The 21,153-nt window shown below is 45.7% G+C and overlaps 1 protein-coding gene across 1 annotated transcript in view; it reads right to left on the bottom strand.

The window, feature by feature from the left end:
* Positions 1–6,887: 6,887 nt before the first annotated feature.
* The window catches only part of EGLN1 (egl-9 family hypoxia inducible factor 1), a 47,234-nt gene continuing 32,968 nt past the window's right edge, over positions 6,888–21,153 (bottom strand). The window contains exons 2-5 of the mRNA XM_063082694.1: positions 15,888–16,007; positions 13,013–13,149; positions 10,474–10,541; positions 6,888–9,388 (exon numbers count right to left, since the gene is read on the bottom strand). Of these exons, the coding sequence (XP_062938764.1) occupies positions 9,324–9,388; positions 10,474–10,541; positions 13,013–13,149; positions 15,888–16,007 (390 nt within the window). The 3' untranslated portion in view covers positions 6,888–9,323. The remainder of the gene's footprint in view (positions 9,389–10,473; positions 10,542–13,012; positions 13,150–15,887; positions 16,008–21,153) is intronic.

The raw sequence follows: 21,153 nt of genomic DNA, 5'->3' as shown, positions 1-21,153 counted from the left end.
CGTAGAACAGGAAGAGAGTCAAACATGAAGGGCGGGTGGTGAGGGAGAGGATCACAGAGGGGACAGGCACAGCCGAGCAGGGAGAGGACTGCAGAGGGGACAGGCACAGCCGAGCAGGCAGAGGACTGCAGAGGGGACAGGCACAGCCGAGCAGGCAGAGGACCGTGGAGGGGACAGGTGAGTAGTGGGTGGGCAGGGACCATGTCTAGTTCTCCTTTTTTTTTTTTTTTTTTTTTTTTTTTTAAAGATGACCGGTAAGGGGATCTTAACCCTTGACTTGGTGTGGTCAGCACCACGCTCAGCCAGTGAGCGAACCAGCCATCGTATATGGGATCCGAACCTGGGGCCTTGGTGTTATCAGCACCGCACTCTCCCGAGTGAGCCACGGGCCGGCCCGAGTTCTCCACTTCTTGTCCAGTTCATGTAGTGCTTGAAAGTGTCTGTTGATGCGGGCTGGGAAAGGTTTATGAGCCAGTCAAGGACATGTTGAAAAGTGTTTTTGATGGGCTCTGGGGGCAGCGTAGGCAGGAGGACGAAGGGCAGGACAGGGACAGGGGAAGCGGGGGTTGAGAAACACGCAGGCGGGAAAGACAGGCCCTGGGTCAGGTTCTAGGGGAAGACGGAGATAGCTGTTCGCAGGCAAGAAAATGGAAATTAACTTGAAATTAAGCCGTTGCTTCATCTGTGTTAATTTTGAGGAAATTTGCACGCTATGAATTGTTACCCCCCTAAATCCAAGTCGTTCATATCAAAGGAATAGTTTTCTGGGGTTTTTTTGTTTAGACTTTTCTCTTTTAAGCAAACTTCCTACCTTAATAGCAGAGCTGGTCATTCTGGTTCAACCTTTTTGGTTTTCGGCAGCTGCCTGGTAAGGGGATCCCAACCCCTGACCTTGGTGTTCTCAGCACCTGGTTCAACCTTTAAATGCTGTTACTCCTTGTTGTGGGGAGATGGGGTGTAGACTCTATTTCTGTAAAAACTCAGTGTTTTTAAAGTCCGGGTTACTCATTACCTAGCAATACTAACTCTAAGTAGAAAGCTTTGTTTCGCTTTTGTAGACTGTAAATGCATATCCTAACTGGAAATTCTAAGGTCGATGGGAAAACACCATGACAGAAAACTCATAGTGTCCACTGTCCCAAGGCTCTGAGATGACATTTTCTCCAGAGCTTGTAGGATTTCGAAGTGAAGTTGCGATGACAGGGTGAAGCAGCTGGTGATGAAATGCTTAGGCTGCCCTGATCCTGGTACTTACCCTTCCCAGTGGTTTCCTTCTGTCAGTGTTCATGTGTCGTGGCTGCTGACTATGGGCATGTTTGCCGGATGACGTGAAGCTAACGTGACGATTATCACGGGCTGAAGTGACTAGGGGGCTGGAAGTAGCAGAAAAAGAGGCGATGAGATCAGCTCCAGCTTTGCATCAGTGTTGGGAGTTGTATGATTACACGGTTCATCAACTGCCTTTTGAAATGAAAGGACCTCAGGATCTTCCTAGCTGTTCTGGAACCTTGTCACTGCTGAGGTCACTGCGCCACACACCGCAGTGCAGAAGGGAGCAGCTTGCTTGTGGCTTCGGTGCTGGGGCTAATGCTGCCCCCAGACCTGCCGTTCGCTCCCTGGACACCAGGCGGCGCTCCCGGTGAGTGAACTCCAGGCACAGCAAAGGCACATGCCTAAGAAACCTGCAGACAACAGGGACACGGACTGCCAGGTGGGGCTCAGGGAACAGAAAGAGGTTGTGGTTGCAGTCCTGCGAGGGGACACAGCAGGCCGACACTGTGTGCTTGTTCAGACAACACGGACCGACCCTCTGGGCACCGGAACCTCCCTAAACGTGTTTTCAAGCCCTTCACCTTGCACCCTGTACTAGCCTAACAATCCCCCAACGCAACAAACCGGTACCCAGATGTGGCAGAGCCGTGCTCAACAGGAATTATTCCAGACAAGGCAAAACCTGTGCTTTTCTACTGTTCATGAACTTGGTCTGAAAGCCTCCTAGGACATGTTACGTCCTTTGGCCCTACTGCAGAGGTCCGATAACGCACACACACAGGTACCTTTTAGAGTGTTGCTGTCTAGGCGTTTCTCAGGTTCTGTGGTCATGCACCTTTGCAAAAAACACTGACTCTTCTCCATACTTCTCTGAAGAATCAAAGTTTAGGTGTATTTTCAAGCAAGAATACTCTTAAGATCCAACTCATTCCCAGGTTATAAATATCCCTTGCAAATTAAATATATGAACATCTGGATTGACAGGGGAGGGTATTTGTCTTCTGTTTTACAAAACATTCTCTGTAGGATTTTTATTTGAAGTAATGCAATAGATGAAATATAAACTTGTGTATACACAGAGACATAGACACACACAAATCATTTCATTTATAAAGCAAGAGGGACCCACGTTTACTTGCTCAGGTGCAGTCAACACCGAACATTCGACCAGCCACCTGCACGGGATCCACTGTGGAGGGCAGAGTCCGGCTTCTCCACACAACGTGAGTCGTCCAGGTCATTGCACCTGCAGACTGTGCAGTCTCAGTGCTACGTGGGATCTCACTGTGTAAGCGTGTCACGAGGCATATGCACGTGCATCCGTGTGTCCATCCTTCCTTCCAACCCTCTGTGACTGTCTATGTTCTCCCAGCTGCTTGCTCCCCCCCGCCAATGCCCTTCATTGTATTTCCACTAGAATCTATCTTCCTTGAGCACCTTGAGATAACTTTGTCTTTTTCAATTTTTGGTTTTTGGTGACTGGCCAGTACGGGGATCTGAACCCTTTGAACCCTTTGACCTTGGTGTCGTAGCACTGTGCTCCAGCTCGAGCCAACTGGCCAGCCTGTCTTTTTCAATTTCTTTGCTGAGTTACATCAACCCTTGTTTCTCAACTTCCTGAGGGTTTCTTTTAGTTGGTGTTCGTTCTGAGTTTTTGTTTTATTTATGTGTGGCGGCTGGCTGCGGTGGGGATCCAAACCCTTGACTCTGGTGTTGTCAGCACCACACTCTAACCAAGTGACCTAACCAGCCGTGTTCTGAGATTTTGCATTTCCAACTTAGGGTATTAATTATTTCTGCAGAGCCCTATTTATTTCAGACTGAGCATTATTCGTTTTCTGCCTTAGGGTTAAGAATTTTCAGTCAGCTACGAGTGATGTTGTGTCCCTTTTCCTGCTCATTTTGAAAGGTTTTACTCTCTACTTGCAGGAACAGGTGGCGCTCTGCGGGCAGGGCAAGGGTTGTGTGGCTGGCAGAGGTCCTCGGTTCTGCCGCACAGTGAGCCGCAGGGTGCTCAGAGCAGCCACTGCTCTGGTGGCAAGGGAGGTGACAGGGGTTGGAGTCTCTCCTGATTCTGTGAATTCCATCTCCCCCCACAGGACCCTGCCTCTGTCTTTCACTTACTTTCAAGCCTCTGAGAGAAATCTGTCCCTCGCCCAGAAATGGAACCTTTCCCGTAAACGGCCACTGGCCACCTTCTATCTCGTGAACGCTCTTGATTCTTCCTCCCGTGGGGCCCACGGCCAGTGCTCTGACGTGTCGATGTTGGATTTATCACCATTTCCACCGCTCACGGGGGGTCCCTGATTCTTTTCTGAGGACGGCCACTGCCAGGACCCCATGGCCTTGGCCACATGGCTCACACCTGACGCTCTGCCCTCCCATGGGTTCAGACACTGGCTCTAGACCCTTAAGCAATCTCAGGTGCTTATTTCTCTGCCTGCACGTGAGCTGAGGTCTTTCCTGTGTCTCAGTGACGCTGCAGGCACGGGGGGGCAGGTGACTGCTCGCTCTCTTTGGATTTTAGAAGATGATGACATGGATTCAGGCAGCAGCCGACAGTCCCTGGAAAACCAGAAACCCAAGTGCCTCCCTCTTAATTACAAACACACAAGCAAGAAGTGCCAGATGTTTGAGGAAAACATCCAACACGAAAGAGAAAAAAAGGTTCAATACTGCATCCCCTAAAAAGAACAGATTGTTGTTTACTATTTATTTTTAAAAGATGACCGGGTAAGGGGATCTTAACCCTTGAAGTTGGCGTTGTCAGCACCACGCTCTCCCAAGTGAGCCACGGGCCGGTCCTATACTTTTTAAAAATTAGAGAACAAAAAAAGCTCTTGAAAATGAAGAAGCTGAGAGCAGACATGAAACACTCACTGGAAGAACTGGAAAAGGGTGTCCCCCAAGTAAAGACAGAAACACAGCAGCTAGAAAAGGAAATGACAGGTTCAAACCAGCAGATGCACTGTCTGCACAGAAGCAGCACCCGCCAGAGAGGACAGAGTGTGCAGAGGGGAAATAATTAGTGAAATAACCAGAGAAAATGTCCCAAAGTGAGAGGGCATGACTTCACGGTTTGCATGTGTGTGCCCGGCACACGCTAAAGCACACTGTAAAGATGAAGGCCTGGGGATGAGAATATTCCACGAGCTTCCGCAGAGAAAAAGCAGATTAGAGATGACACAGAAAGGATGAGCCGTGAGAATGGCTTCAGTTTCTCAGCACCCACACACTTGAACCTGAACCAGCATCCTACACTCAGCTAAGTTACCGATCAAGTGTGATGGCAAAACAAAGACGGGTCCCAGAGAATTTACCGCCCACGACCTTCTGCAGGAAGCCCTGCAGGGCAAGCGCCACGAAAAGCAGGAGGTGGCACACCAGGACAGACGCAGCTGTGGGGTCCGGGACACAGGAGACCCAGCACGGAGGGTGGGGGAGGGAACGTCAGAACAAAGGTGAAGGGAGGTCCCACGACGACAGCTGGGCACCAGGCAGAGAGGCACCCGGTGCAGAAGGGTGCAAGTCAGAAGCCACAGGGAAGAAGAGAAAAAGCAAGGCGTTAGGGGAAAAGTAAGTTGTGGGAGAAAGTCATCGTGGATTACTGCGTGTCCCGGCTTCCACTGGCCTGGTCACACCAGAAACACCAGCGATTGACCTGATCGCAGAGCACAGTGGCATGAGGAGGACACGGGGTGGAAACGTGCCTGTGTCCACGTGGCACGGATGGTGCTGGCCAGACCTGCCTCCCCACTGCGCGCGCGGGGAAGTCGGTGGATCATGCTTCATACCGAAAAATCATGATGCAGCGATGAATTACATCATTTAGCACCAACGGGGCAAATACCCCAAATTACTTCAAATCAGAGCTGAAGCTTGTTTTCTCAGGGTAGAACACAAGGGACTATTTTTCTTAACAACCCTCCTAGAACAAGGTGATTTAGCTGCTTAAAATTAGACAAGGAAAGGAAAACCCACGTTCAGTCCCAGCTCTGCCACGACCAGCCACGTGGCTGTAAGCAAGCCACTCCCCTGATCCTTTAATTACAAATGCAGGTAGAATTTACTGTCTGCTTTGTAAGTTCTGACAAACAAAAGTGTAAATGCATTTTGTAGAACACCACAGGAATATAGTCATTTTGGCAGAAAAATCCTAATGTCAGTGAAGGAAAGACCTTATCCAATGACACTCTGACCCCATGACATCTTGTGCACAGCAAAAATTATCCATTCAATAAAAGGAGCGTCAGCTCCCTGCAGCCGACGGCTCTCCCTGGGTTGGGAAGTGGCTCGTGTGTAAGTAAGTGTGCTCTACCTAGGAAACTTTCTAGTGCAGGCCATATGCTTTAGACCTCCCACAGGCCGTGTTCGCTAGTGATCATGAAGAATCTGCATTAACACCAAAAACAGAATCTGGGGGACGTGTTCAGGACCTTAGAAAGCCAAAAAATTATCCTTGAAGCAATGGATACTGGATGTTTACTTCCGAATGGTTATAAACTAATTGAAAAAAAAAATATCCAACGTACAATTATACTGTCAGACACAGGATATAAATAGATACCATTGCATTCTACACCCAAAATAAAGCTTTCCTGGACCACGTGCACCTGGGGAAATAATCTGACAAAGTGCCTTGCACCTGTGATTTAATTTAAATCCAAGCTATGAAGACCTATCGTTGATAAGAAAAACTCACACACTCTTCCAAAGGATTAACATTTACAGGTGGTAAAAATTGTCAGCTCTTCAAAGTTCATTAACCCAATTTTCTCTCGTCACACTGTGAAAGGACAAAGAATGGCACCTGTCAAAGGCCTGCTTAGCTCAGGCTCCGTTAGGTGCCGGGCATACTGCATTCCACTTAGGTTTCATACAACTCCTTAAGTTTGGAGATATTGTGCTTAATTTCAGATAAAAATCGCTGAGTGTGACACAATTAAGTGGCTGAGTCAGGACTAAACAGAGACTTGTCAGTTCTGTCTGTGCTTTTTATCGCACTACCTAATTTAACTAGTCTTTGTCTCTAACTCATGGGCCCTCCCTTCAGTCCACCTGGTTATGTCCCCATTTCAGTGCAATCCTCCAAACGCCCTTAGATAGGCTGGAAAATAACAAAAATGCCACATTAAAAAAATTTTAAATAAGAGATACATGAACGTACAGATTGATCTCATGTTACAAGAGCTCTTATATTTCAGTGTATGATCACACGAATTAAGCTTCCTTGTACATGCACAGTAGGACACCCAGGACGATCAGAGATAAATGCCTAACACCCTTCCTTTTGCTACTGAGATCGGCTATGAGTGTTAAGACGGTTTTTAAAATCCTATCAAAACGGCAAGAATTCAAATATTGAGACTCCAAACAGAGCTCATGGACCCCACGGACAGTCCTATGACCCCCAGGATGTTTCGAAGACTGTTGGACTTTGTTTGCTGTTCTTTCTCTCCCCCATTATCATCTACAAAAAGCAACACCAAATGTCCTGGACTAACTGAGCCAGAGATGTGTGACAGAAAAGCACATCACCTGATGAAAGCGCCCGTTTAGAAAGCCAATGGATAATAATGGATTAAAAAAAAAAAAAAAGACAGCTGAAATAACCATCATTTTTCAAGAACATTTATACATCTTTTTAATTAGATTAGCTTTACAAGCAACTCGAGAGCTCTTTCATAACGAAACAATGCTTTTCAAATTACATGACTTTATACTCTATCTGTATATGAATCCTGAAATTCCTTGCCTGCTATTGATAAAGGTCTGTGTTTTACAGCTGGTTAATGTGTTGAATAAAAACAGCATTATGAAGCTTTATCTTTAACCAGGATTAAACACATATAGGCCACAAATAGTTCTAAATTTTGTTTTAAAAAGAGTCCTGCTTGGTGACAAGTTAACGGTCCCACTAACATGAAATGAGTAGATTTTAAATGGATATTAAAGAAATGCTTATCCTGATTTCTTGATCTTTTCACAATGGTCTCCAAGAAAGTATATAAACTTTTCCAAAAAATATACAATTTCTGACCTCTCTGGCAAGCACAACCCAGACAGCGGAATCTGACACTTTGTACGACTGCGGAGGTACACATTTGAATGACAGCAGGGGCCCCCAAATTAAAAGGCTGTTGCTGTCTATCTGGATAATCAAACAAACCTCCCATCAACGTAAAACAGTTTCTATGAACCCTAAAAATGATGGTGCTTTTGAGCTGCGGTCCAAGGCAGTGCACCGCACGGTAGACCAGATGGCAGCGACAGCCTGCACTCCCGGCCCGGCTGGCAGAGGCACTTACTGTAGGGATGTCACGTTATCATCTGGATCGAGGGAGGGTCGGTGGAACAAAATAACAGGGGCAAGGAAAACAACCAGCCATCGCTTCCTCCTGCAAGTTCTCCTCGGTGACATCACAACACCAGATATTTAATCCCCACCTAAGTCTGCACCGTCAGCTTCACTAAACAATTTTCTTTCATGTTTTACATGAACAATAGCAATCTTTTAATAAAAATTACTGAGCTTTCCATAGAAAAGGTCTAACTGAACACACACTATATAGACGGTAGAACTCTCGTAAGTTGAAATATACAGAAGTATTTCCGTATAATCACATTTTGGCAAAGATCAAGGACAGAGATAGGAAACCTAAGTGGGCAAGGTCTTTACACCCACGATTCACGGAAAATACAGACACGGCCCTTTGGGTTTTGCTGGAGAGCGAGGGCAGTGAAGCCTAAGACGTCCATCCCAGTTCACTCTCTAAACAGAAGTCTGGGAGGCCGTGTGCGATTTTGTAATAATTCCCTCTTATTCTAAAAGAAAACCCATGAAACATAAAAATAAAATTTTCACTTTTTGGGGGTTTGTTTTCCTAAGCTAAACAGACATTTTTCAGTGCTGATGAGGTGGCCAGCACGGCGTTTGGGGAACGCTTCAGAAGATGTCTGAGGGTCACCGCGTTCACTCTGTGACACCACATTTCGGTCTCGGTGGATACGGACCCTCCACTGATACTCTTTAACAGAAGCCAGGTCCGGTCGGCACATCGGGAGGACCACAGTATTAGAAAGAAAGCACAAAAGCAAATTTGGAAGGACAATCAGTTTGAGAAGCAAAAGGAAAAGTCTTAGAAATGGGATGTTATCGTCTACATGGAAAGGATGCACCTGAAAGTGTAAGAAAGCCCTTTATCTTAGGAACTTGAGTCAGAGGATAATCTCAAGTTCATTTAGTGCCAGTCGCTTTAATTTTTAAAAAAATTTAACCTAAAAGATAAACCCTTCTTACAGTGTATTTTTATCTTGCAGAACATGAACTAAAAGTTACTGGTAGTCAATGGTGACTTTTACTGTTAAGTCTCATTATTACAATGTCAAAAAAACTACAGCAGCAATCTTTACGAGTTCAAACTAGTGTAAGACAGGACTACAAAATAATCTGATTTTTCAGTTGGCAATTAAAGTGCTCCTTTTCTTACTTTGAGTATAAAGAAAATTAATCATCAGTCGCTGGCAACAATCATTATAAGAAGTCTTTGAGGGCAAAATTTAATAGTATGAAGAGGCTTACAAAAATAGATTGATGTTATTTTGAGGAATAATACTGTAATTTTTTTCTCAATTCAGTTTTGATAAATTGTACCTAATCATACAAAAATTACCAAATCTCAAACTTGATATAAAAAAAAGGAGAGATAAAATGAACTCAGCTAGATGACAGATCTGGCAAAACATGAGAAGGACAAAATTCTACATAGGGCACTTATTTCACGTCCAGATGTGAAAACCACTTCCAATGGACAGCGTAGCTTCCTCCCGTGAGCGATCACAGATGGGGGGTCGACCGTGCAGCACAGTCACAGCAGTCGGGATCTTCCGTTTGGTGCAACACAGAAAAGTTGCTTCTGGTTCCTTATTAAAATGCCAACGGGTTGTCTATTTTTCTTTCCCATTAATTATCCCGCTTATTTGTATTCACAAGTTAACAAACAGTGCCAACAATTATTGTCGGTGAGTGGGGTATTGCTGGATGGGAGGCTCTACAAGACGTCTTTACTGATCGAGTCAGAAGGTTTGTTGAGTTCAACCCTCACTCCTTTTTCACCTGCAAGGTTAAAAAAAAAGAAAGAAAGAAAGAAAGAAAGAAAGAAAAGAAACTTTCATTAATTCATTAAGTACCAGAGCTTCTGCTACTGCTCCCCACTGAATTCCTACCAATGTGGACAATATTTCAACTCTGCAAACACCATCTGAAAACCATCTCACCCGGACTTCCCAAGGCTCCCCTGAGCATTCTGCCACGATGAATGCAAAGGGAAAACCATTCTCTACACAGAGTTAATAACTTTGTCTCCTTTCTATTTTAAAAGCAATCAGTATCACTTTAAAACAGGACAGTATTCAGTGTCACTGAAAGCACACTACTGGGCTTCTGCCACAAATCGTGGCTTTAGAAATACGTGAAAAAATGCATGAACATTCAATTGTTTTATTTCTATAGAAAGTTGGAGAGGGATTATCAATGGCTCATGGAAACACAGCTGTCCAGGAATGTGAGCGCTGAGTGGGCTTTTGGAGACACAAGGGAGGGCTAAAGAAAAGACAAGTCAAGTCGGTGGTCCCTCAGCCGGGACGCTGAGGCCCTGCTCGGGAGAGAGCCCGTGAGCGGGGCGGGGCTGACACAGGCTCGGTGCACGCGTGTGGCCATGGCCGTGGCCGCCGTCAGCACGAGCGGGATCTGCACGCCTGTCTCATTCACTGACTGTAGCATTTCATCCATCTCCTTTGTATTAATTGTTTTCATGTCCACGGTCAACATGGGAGACCTGGGGGATTCTTCACAGCATGTATGTTTCCAAAGGGAAGGACATTAACTCCCTGCTAAAGGAGAGTGATCAGAAGCCAGACGGCCCTGGTTACTAAGAGTCAAGTAAGAGTCAAGTAGCCGGGACTGAAAAGGATAATCATGGAAAAACTCCCTTGTATTCAAATAATATATGCAGACTTCTTTCCCTCAAACTTTGCTGATCTTTGGACAATGGTGTCAGTTAAAGATAACAATGAAGATGACTTGAGAGATAAGGACTCTGCAAAAACAAAGGGCAAGTGCTCATGGTGCTGAAGTACCACCCAACCGCAGGTGTCTTTGTCCCTTTGTCCCGTGTACCGCGCAGCCCCAAGCAAGTTTACCTGTTAGGTATTTTACTTTAGCTCGTGCTCTCTCATCTGCATCAAAATACCAAACAGTTATTGCGTACCTAAAAGAAAATTTAGAACAGGGTAAGATGATCGCAGGGGGGAGCGCGGTACGCTGCTGCAGCGCGTACTGAAGCCTGCAATGCCAACGTCACACCCAGACTGGAATGCTACCAGAGGGTAAACGAGCAGTGACAACTCGCTTGTCCAGTAACCTCAACGCTCGAGAGTACAGCAGACCCAGGAGAGGCTAACATTGATGTCCCAAAGCTGACAGTGACTTTTTAGGACTTTCTTGACACCTACTTGACCTACCCATCTCTTTTGCAAACCCACCACCACAGATCAGAAACAGACAATAAAAAAGAATGACTATTCTAGAAAAGCACATCGTCAACAGCATAAGAACTAAAAGATGACAGGGAACCTTTAGTGACAGGAAGGCTAAGGGTCTCAGCAGCTTCATCACTATCTTACAGCAAAGAATAAAGATGGGCGTCTACAATTATAACCTCAAGCCATCAAGAAAGAGTTAAATTGTGCTAATAATTTTTTAGAAATTTTACCTCAATAATTTACACTGTGTTTTGAACTTTAAAGTTCAGCTAAACTTCACTTTTCTAAAAACTTCCTTCCACAAATAAGTGAGGCAGCAGCTATGGCTTATGAAATACTACGAAGCCCACAGTCACAGCTCCTGACATGACCGATGGGGACACGCATGGACACTGTAAGAAGCTTGTAAGAAGCGCAGGCACGCGGCAAACCATCGTCCCTCAGCAGAATATCGCCACCAGCTAAACTATCTTCCTGATTGTGGCCAGCGTCAGTGGTCACAGGCTGGGGGGAAGCGACACTGATCACATGAAGAGCTGGGAAGTGTGATGGAACTGGGCCATGCAACATAGTGTGGAATAAGGAGGCAAATGCAGGATCAGAGCGGGAGTGTGCGCAACCGGGGAGACTGAGGAACACGGTAAGTAACAAGCTCCTGACCTCCGGCCTCTGGCCTCCTGACCTCCAAAGCCTGCTCTTTCCAGAGCTCCACCACCTTTCCCACCATGCAGTCTCTGCTATTTTTTCAGGTGGCCCTCGTAATGGGCAAGGGGCTCAGATATACAATGTTATGTCTACTCTGCCCACGCCCCAAAGGGTTAGCTCCTTAGTAATCTGGGTTCTACTACAGCTCGGCGCCCCTCTCCAGCCCGGTGTCCTCGTCAGAAGACAGCTGGGAACCCCGAATGTCGTGCTGAGCCTCCAGCCTTCTTGCCCATGGATCTGTGTCAGGATCCCTTTCCTCCCTCGCAGCTCTGCACCATGACATCAACAATCCTGCCCTGTCCCCTCTGGTGCCCCCAGTCCCACAAAGGACCCCCTGCAGCCCACCCCCGCTTTCCTGCAGCATGTGTCCTGCACACCATTTGGCATTTATCTACTACCCCAAAATGTTTGTCACTGCTTCATCTGGAGAGGACATGACCACACCAAACTCAAGATTTCATACAAAGGAAGCCTTTGTGGAGCAGTTTCTGGGTCAGAAAACATGTAAGGAGGCCGCGGGGGCCAAGAGGAGACAGGACTGAGGCGGGCATGTCGTGTGAGGTGACGTGTCCCCCCAGGTTTCCATGCCTCTGGCCACAGCCTGCTCAGCGTGCTGCATGCTATGTGACCTGGGGTGACGCAGCACGGCTCGGACAGAAGGACAAAGGCAGAGCTGACTCTCACATCTGCAGAGCCCTGTCCGCGGCTGGCGTGCCCCCTCCCATTGTCACCACAGCCCAGTCCCCGCCCGTGTCTCTCCCCAGAGATCTCCCTGCATGTCCTGAGCAGACACAGCAGCTGGATGCCAGCAACTTGCTATCAGAATGTCCAAGTCCTTTCTATAGTGGAAAACAGGTATTTGCAGAACAGCACTGTTTTCCTACAGATACTTCCTTTCCTAAAAAATGCCTGCCACATCGTCTAACAGTCCTACTATTTTAGGTAACTCGTAATACATGGCTAAAAAAAGAAAGCACTTAAAAGAAGGCATGAAAAATACTAGGTCTAGAACACGAAACCTTGCAGAAAAGAGAGCGCTCGCACAATGAAACAGACGCTGCTCCCAGCATGAGCCCTGCGCCTCCCTTCCGCCCACGCCCCGCTTACCTCTGCTCCTACTCTGTGCATTTTCACACGCTGTCCCTGTTTTTCTCTCTCGGCCACCTTTAACAAAGCTGCCCTTCTCCATCTCTGTCCCCCAAGTGAAACTCTCTCATAGAATGCCAACAGATGGTAGGAAGGGACACACAGAGCAGGAAGCAGGACAAGAAAGACGGCCCAGGCCTCTTGTCCCTCCCCAAGCAGGAGGGGCCATGCGAAGGGACCAGGCATCCAGCACACACGGCGCACTGCCACTCAGACCACAGCGACGGCGAGACGCGAGACAGAGTGCCGAGAAGCAGAAACACACTCAACAGAAAGCGTTCAGGTCCCTCCCGGGACCCTCTGCCCTGCCCATCTCTCAACCACGTTGTTCTCAAAGGGACACTACCTTGTAGCGTATGCTGGTTGTACTTCATGAGGGTTGCGACGGTCAGACCAGAAAAACAGCAGTCTATCAAATTTGGGTTCAATGTCAGCAAACTGGGCTTTGCCTTCTGGAAAAATTCGAAGTATACCTCCACTTACCTAGGAAGAGAGTCGAATATGTAAGTCTGAGGGCCCAAGAATGCGACAAGATTAAATTTAGGGGGGAAGAAGCCTATTTCAGTGAATCAAAATTCTAAACTGGATTACTCACAAACGCATCTCTATTAACAGGGCACGAATGAGAGCTGAGACTCTAAGTGCATGCACTGATGTAAGAAAAAATTCATTTCCTGTTTTAGGGATTTTTGTAAATATTTGATAAAACAGATAAATACTGTCCAAATTCATAAGTCCTAAAATGATGTCTGAAAGTTCTGAAAAGTAGTAATAAACAAGTCTTATTTATGTATGCTAATGGTTTGCTTAACCTACTCTTAAAATATCATATTTTAAAGTTCAACGACACTTACATGGGCAGTCACGAGTTAATGCCTCTCGTTTGAAGAATTCACTACAACGGCAGGAAGTGTCGCCATTTTTCATCACCATCATCGTGACCGCCATCAGCACTGTGGTCATTACTAGAACCTGTGGCTGTCCCTTTCCAGACTGGTTACAAAACTTGATTCCACGCACAACAGATTCTTATTATTTCCCTACGATTATTACTCTGTTGGGACTGAGTGACTCACCTGCTCATCCCAATGCTGACTGAGCCGCCGCTGCACCTGCACCTGCAGTGGGCGTGGTGCAGCCCAGAGACAATGCAGACAGCTCTGGCCCTCGCAGGGCGCACAGTCCTGGGGAGACTAGAACTAGGCAAAACCCACCCATTCAAGGAGCTCTTTACCCTCGAATAACTAAACTCCAAAGCAGACAGACCCTTAAAACTGAAAAGAACTTTAATACCTGATCAGGACAACACGGAGTTCGCGCCTACGCCTAGAACCTGTAGTTAGAGTAAATGTTTACCAGGCTCATCCTCAGGTACCTTAACTTCTAGCGACCTGGTACCTTCACCTGCCCTCCTCAGGTTCCATGTGGCTCAGAGTGATTCCCCAAGCACCCGTGCAAATGTCTAAAGACCCTCCACATGGTGACATGTCCTCGTTTTTCCCACCCCCTGCCCTTTGACTGGAGTCACTGGGAATATCACAGGTGACCTGTTCAAAGTGTTCAAAGAGAAATGGCCAGTCGACACTTCTGTTCTTCCTCTGGGAAACCTCCCCTGACCTCTGATGCGTTCCCATGCCAATCTGCCCTGACACTAGGCACAACCGTTATAATTGTCACTGGACTGACACATGCCCTCCTGCAGACGTGTGGCTCTGCAAGGAATATTTCCACTTTTGTCCGACCCCATGAACAGTGTCTGGTACACTGTATCTAATCAGTGCATTCTTGCAATGCAAGTTTTCTGTTCTACATATAAAAATACTAGGGACTTTTTTCTATGTACTTATTTAAAAGCTATATATTAATGACCTTGACTAGGTCCTATAAAAATTAACAGATCAGCCTAGAAAGAGCTTAATAGAATCCACACGTTAGGATATCCACTTAGCAGTAAACTTACCTCCATTTTGAACTTGGACTAGGAAGAGGAAACTTTCAATCAGTACGCTATAGAAAGAATACTGGAGCGCTCTGAGCATATTCTAAATTTAAAACACTTTTTTAGGGTGGGATTAGGTTTTTGCACATTTAAAACTTCGGTGTTTTCCATTTGTGTGTCTGGGGTGAGGAGGAGAGAAAGGTGTTTTAAAGGTTATTTGATTTTTAAATAAACCACCGTGGCTACACGGGTGTGTTCACCTTGCAAAAATCCAACGAGCTATAAACTGTTCACTTTTCTATTTGAACGTTTTAAAAGATGTGAAGATTTTTAAAAAACAACCAAAAAAAATCTGTCTATACAACCTCCAAGGCAATAATACGTGACATACTTTAAAAAATAACTTAAATTTTAAAAAACTCAGGTTAATATTAAGGGAATACGTATTTAAAATAAAAGAGATTAAATATATTGTACATTCTAATTGGTTTTACAGGGTTTGTCAGTATTAATAAACTTCTAGTTTTTCCATAATCAGGGGAAGACAGAATCCTGCCTCCCATATTTAATTCAACAACCCAATGCCATATAACATCTCTACAAAAATGCAAAGAATAAAATAGCAAATAATCCATAACAATTACTTACAGGTAATCTTCCCCAAAAGCCATTATAAAACAATCATTCTCAGAAGTGCTTTTTATGAAAACTTTATAAAAGGAAGATATTTGAATAATGGTCACTTTTGTAAAAGTTCGTTACATTTTAGGTAAATGCTTTAATATCTGAAAATAAGTGAATTCACTTTTTAAGATATATTAGTACTTTTCTATACAGCTTTATTGAGGTATAATTGATGTACAAAAAAGTACACATACTTAATGCATACAATTTAGAGAGTTTGAACACATCCTGATACCACCAATCACTGCAATCGAGGTAAACTTATCCATCACTTCCCAAAGATTCCTGTGTCCCTTTGCCTTTTCTTTCTTTCATTCTTTCTCTTTTTTTGCAGTTAGAGAACACTGAACATAAGATCTACCCTCTTAAATTTTTAAGTGCACAACACCATATTGTTAACTATGTCACACCAGGTATTTAGTATTTGTTCCATTTTACAAAAATCCTCTCCTAATACCTGAGACTGAGACAAATTTAAGAGAGAAAATTTTAACTATTCCATGTGTTTAAAGACAGTCTCACCTGTGAGGAATATGAATCTTAATATTTGGGAGAAAAAAATACCTGTGAGAAAAAAATGCTCAATTGGACTGCATACCTTGGCATCCCAGTCTTTATTAAGATAATATATACATGTCACACATCTTCCATCTCCATTTGGATTATCCACGTGACGCACATAACCCGTTCCATTGCCTGGATAACAAGCAACCATGGCCTGTAATAACAACAATGGTTTAGTAAGTCCGTGTACGAATAAAGAGGGAAAACAGCTTATAGAGATGGCTGGCTTCTGTCTACTCTGACTTACACTTAATTCTTCTCTCTAATAGAAACCACACTGTAGATAAGACATGAAGCTGTTCTTTGCTGACGTCGATGAGGAACACGGGGCGGGGACGTGGGTCCTGCTGCACGGGGCTGGGAAGGGCCAGCATCTCTGCTGCCAACCCTGGGCGGTCACAAGCCACACGCCCCGGCTCAACCCCGAGGTCAGAGGGCTTCAAAGCCCCTCTTTCACGACCTTTCTACATCTTGAAAGCCAAGCTCAAGTGAATTCTGTCCTGCCCCGTGGGGGATTTCTCCCCTCCCTGAGCCCACCTCAGAACACCTCCGTCACCATCTGACAGCTAAACCTGACAGCTGAACTGTCCCAAGCAGCCCATCCGACACTATTTCTGAATGGTACCAATTTGGACAGGCATAATTTGGAAGGTCAGCTCCAAACATTAACTCATTTAATGTCAGTGATTTACCAAAAAAAAAAAAAAAAAGACTAAACAAGTTAGCATGTGTCCCTCTTTAAATCAGAAAGAAAATCTCTTTTTGGCTCACATTATAACAAGATACGGTTCAGAAGACTGTTCAGTGTTGAGCATGAAGGTGGAAGAGAGACCCAAAATAAAAAGCACAAATAATCTACGTATTCCAGGAGTGTAATACATGATAATCAACTGAAATTGGGAAGGATAATTTTTTAAAAAATTCTCAGGAATTAGATATGAAGAAAACAAAGACAGAAGTGCCTGAGGCTACCAGTAATTCCCGAAACCTTTGTTTCTTGTTCTATTAAAATCAATGGATCAGTCTTAGGTTAAAGGCAACGAATCAGTATATAAAGTTATCAAATGGTAATTAACTTACCATCACATACAAGGTAAATAACAAAAGCTAACTTTTAAAATTCACGTTCAAAGATTAAAAAAAACAAACTAAGTTCACACTCAACTGACCAGAGAAAAAGTGACTCAGTGGTTCCATCCCTGAGAGACCAGGAAACATTCTAAACCCAAATCCTTAAAAAACACCGTTTTCCTAGACCCCCTGAACGTTCTTTATCAGAAGTAGAATTTTTGGCAAACATTATTCCATCTGTCTCTATTCTTCCTGGCGCAGGCAGACCTCACAAGCACCGTCTCTGGGCTGCAGGCTGGTAATTACAGGGAGCACGGCACGGGCTTAAGATTCTCCATAAAAGATGAACCCACATCATTCCCTTGTCACTCACTGCCAGGGAGAGGCTTATGCAGCAGACCTTGTACAGTAACTGTAAGAGGGCACTAACTTAACAATGCAGTTAATCTGTGGTTAATTGAGATAATTACGGTGAATTACATGATACATTCTTATTCATAAAAAAGAATAGGAGGCAAAAAAAAAAAAAAAAAAAAACCCATCCAAACTCTCCCCTAAGTGATCTCATCTCAAAAAAGTGAATTTGGGCCTCTCCAACTCTCTGGCAACCTGGGCATCTCTTGTGTAAAGTAGGAGAAATGGTCCTCGCCCACCTGTCCGGTGCCATCCATCATTTAACAGACACCTCTTGAGCTCCCACTGGGGACATGAGAGGTGCTGGGGCTAAAACCATGAACAGGAGAGACAAAGCCCCTACTCTCACCCGTTGTGACATCGGTCAGAGGGGCAAACAGCCAACAAACAGATACGTAGTTTAATGTTAGGTAGCAAAAAGTTACCTTCTCCTAAGATATGAAACAACTAAGTCGAGCAAGGAATACAGAATGACACCCGGTGTTCCAGAGAGCAAGACCGGATGAGGGAAGGGGCGGACACTGCAGAGCCAGCACACCAGGCACCACAGGGCCACAGCCAGGGGAGGGACGGCCACTGTTCCAACAGTGGCGGGAAGCTGCGGAGAATGCACCTGACTTACGTTTTAAGAAGACCAGTTACAATTCTTTTTGGACAAAAAACAACTGCACAGAGCTCCCATCACTCACCACCCCATGTTTTCTGCGCTTACTACATGCTGAGCCTACGCCAAGTAATGCATGTGCAGTAACTCTGTGACACCCCCCCGGGAGGTGGACAGCGTCACTGTTCTCATCTAACTGTTAAGGAAATGAAGGCCCAGAAAAGCTATTACAGTTCTCAAAGTCACAGGACATGTAAGCACAGGGAATCTGCTTCCAGGACCCATGCAACCAAGCACCACACTAGACACAGGGCGGAAGGCGTGGAAAAGGCTGCACTGGCTACAGCGGTGCTTCCACAAGAGACACCAGAGGCTGGGCCCAGGATGGCAACGCAGGATGTATTCTGAAGGCAGAAACCAGCATGACCAGCGAATGATTCCAAGTGGAGAGGAGCCCAGGGTCACCCTGGGGCTTGCAGCCTGTTCGTGGAGCTTGCATCAGCTGGAATGAACTCGAGCTGAAGGAGCAGTTTAATAGCATGCATCAGGTGGGGAAGGAGATTCTCAGCAATGGTCCAGACAAGCCAGATGTCCCAGAGCGAAACAAAATCCTGGATACCAGGACTACGCCCCAACACGGGGCCTGTTTGCACCAGTCACTTCCAAACTGCTTTCCTGAGCACCCTTGCGTGACATGGGAGTGTCTAGGGTGGGCGCTGGCTGGGGAGGAGGTGACATGAGGAGCCCATACAAACAGGTTTCAGCCCAGCCTTCGGCCAGGGGCAGCACTTAGCTGGCTAGCTGGCTCCTGTATCTGAATCCCAAGTCAAACTTTTTGAAAAAATAAAAGATGCAGTAAAAGAAAAGTTTTAAAAACAAAATTTAAATTTAATTAAATTGTGTTAAGTTCTATACTGCCTAAGAGAGCTCAACTATCTCCATCTAACTCCATGATCACTGTTGTAAAAAGGATGAGATGAAAACACCGGTGGAACCCAGCAACCAGGAAGCCTGAGGAGGAGACAGGACAGCCCACGACAGCCCACGACATCACTCTGAGGTGTGTTCCTACTCTGCCATCTCAGAGAGAAACCAGCTTTAAGAATTTCAGCTCCCACTGAGAAAAGCCTATTGAAACATAAACAGAACAATTAAATACTATTTTTTCCTTTTTGATATGAAAATATACATGATTGAGGATGTTCTTAAGATAGGAAACACCATAAATTTGTTTTTCACTCTGAGCATAAAAGGAAGGAAGAGGTTTGCAATCCCTCTTTGGAATCTGCAGGCATTTATTTCTGGCACTGGAAGGCTTTTGTTTTGGTTTTTCTTTTTGAACTCAATTACTTAAAACAAATTCAAAGCTAAGAGAACTAAAATTTGATGCATTATCAAACCACTCTTTTTGCCATGAACGGGGACAGGCTTGCTATCTGAAAGTGAATCCCACAGAGACGTGTGCCTCAGGCACACAGCACTTTGCAGGGGCGGTGGCTAACACTTACTAATCACTCACCACAGGCCAGGGGTTATCTGTCAGTCCTCACAGCAAACCTAAGAGCCAGGACTATTAATCTCCCCATCTTAGAGATCAGAAAACTGAACCATGGTGAGAAGAAAAAACTTGCCAAAGGCCGCAGAGACTCTAAGCCATGCGGAGGTAGGAATCAAAAGGAGGCAGTCTGCAGGGAAACACCTCCCTGTTTCCTTCCTCATCTCTGCTCCAGTGAGGCTGTACTCAGTCTGCCTAAGAGCTCCCATGAACCTGGTAGCACAGTCCCCATGGCCACCAGCCGCTGCAGAGGCGCAAGCGCTGCAGAGGCGCAAGCGTGACGCTCGATCTCCCACGCAGAGATCTGCTGCGAGAGCTGCTTCCCAGGTACAGTCCACCCTGCAAGTCTTTCCCCACCCACTCCTGCCGCACACACACCCACCTCTATCAGTGCTTCGGGGGTCTACACAAATCTAGCTCAAATATGGGGGAAGAGAGACCACCAAAAGAAACAAAGAGCAAGTTGGCATCTACTATAAAAAGAGTCTAGTTTTTGAAACTGGGGGGGTTGGGGGGGTGTTAATTATACTTGCTTAGATTAGGTCAATCTCATATGCTAAAACATATCATTATAAACTTCATAAAAAGCTAGGTATTTCGTTCACTGTACTAACAAGCATATGAAACAGGTCTAGGGGAGAAGGGCCAGCTGCACACATCTTCCATTTTAACACTGCTAAGCTTCAGTGTTGTACGTAACGTATCTCGCCATAAATAAGCTCAGACTTTATGCTTTGGGAGGTAAATTTCTCAAATCTGTATCACGGTAAAAATGAAACTAGCACTGAAAAAGAAGAACAGAGTGACAGAGCAAGTGCAGTGTCTCTGGACAGCCTTGGTCCCCATGGGCAGAGAGGACAGGGCCGAGCAAGTGCAGGGAGGTGCGGGAGGGTGCAGGCAGCTCGTGCAGGCAGTGCAGTAGGCAGCATCTGAGCTGAGCTTAAGAGAAACACATGAAGTTGGAAAAGTGGCCATTTCAAACAGAGTGTATTGAATAAGGAAAGTTTGAAAGGCAAGAAAATACAGAACACATTTGGTGAAAGGAAAATTGAGATCTGCTGAAGCACACAGTCTTGAGAAGGGGAAAGAAAACTGAGCAGGTGACTGGTGCCAGACTCTGGACAACCTGGAACACCTCCTTATGGAGAGCGACCCTCATGCTGGAGGTGGAGGGAAGCCATTGTTTTTGCGCAGGGGAGTGACATGATCAGAACTGTCCTTCAGAAACATGACAAGCAGAATGGAAGGCGAAGTCGGAAAAGGGGGCAGAAAAAGGATGACACTGGGAAGACCAGTGGGGACGCAGCAGCGACGGGAATCACTGTCTGCTACAGCAGCGGGGCTGTGGGAAGGGCGGGGACAGACGGAGCAGAGGCCAAGTGGCGGGCAGGGGACATGGACATGGGAAAAGTGAAAGGACTCTGCGATGCTTTCACAGACAGCAAGGCACAGCTGAGTCAGAGATGGTTTAAGAGGGCACGTGTCCGGCTGACTCCGAGCTTCACAGACCATTGAAGCAGGCAGGGAGCACGGGTTTGGGTGAGATGAGTTCATTGTTCTGGACATACTGAGTTTGCCATGCTGGGAGCCATCCAGGTGATGTTCAAAAGGCAGTCAGAAATAAATGCAAATCTGGAACTCCAGACAGAAGCCATG

The sequence above is a fragment of the Cynocephalus volans genome, chromosome 18, assembly GCF_027409185.1.
Source record: "Cynocephalus volans isolate mCynVol1 chromosome 18, mCynVol1.pri, whole genome shotgun sequence".
In the NCBI taxonomy this organism is placed as follows: domain Eukaryota; kingdom Metazoa; phylum Chordata; class Mammalia; order Dermoptera; family Cynocephalidae; genus Cynocephalus; species Cynocephalus volans.
The sequence above is the reverse complement of the archived record's forward strand: the minus strand, read 5'-3'. Positions and strand labels throughout refer to the sequence as shown.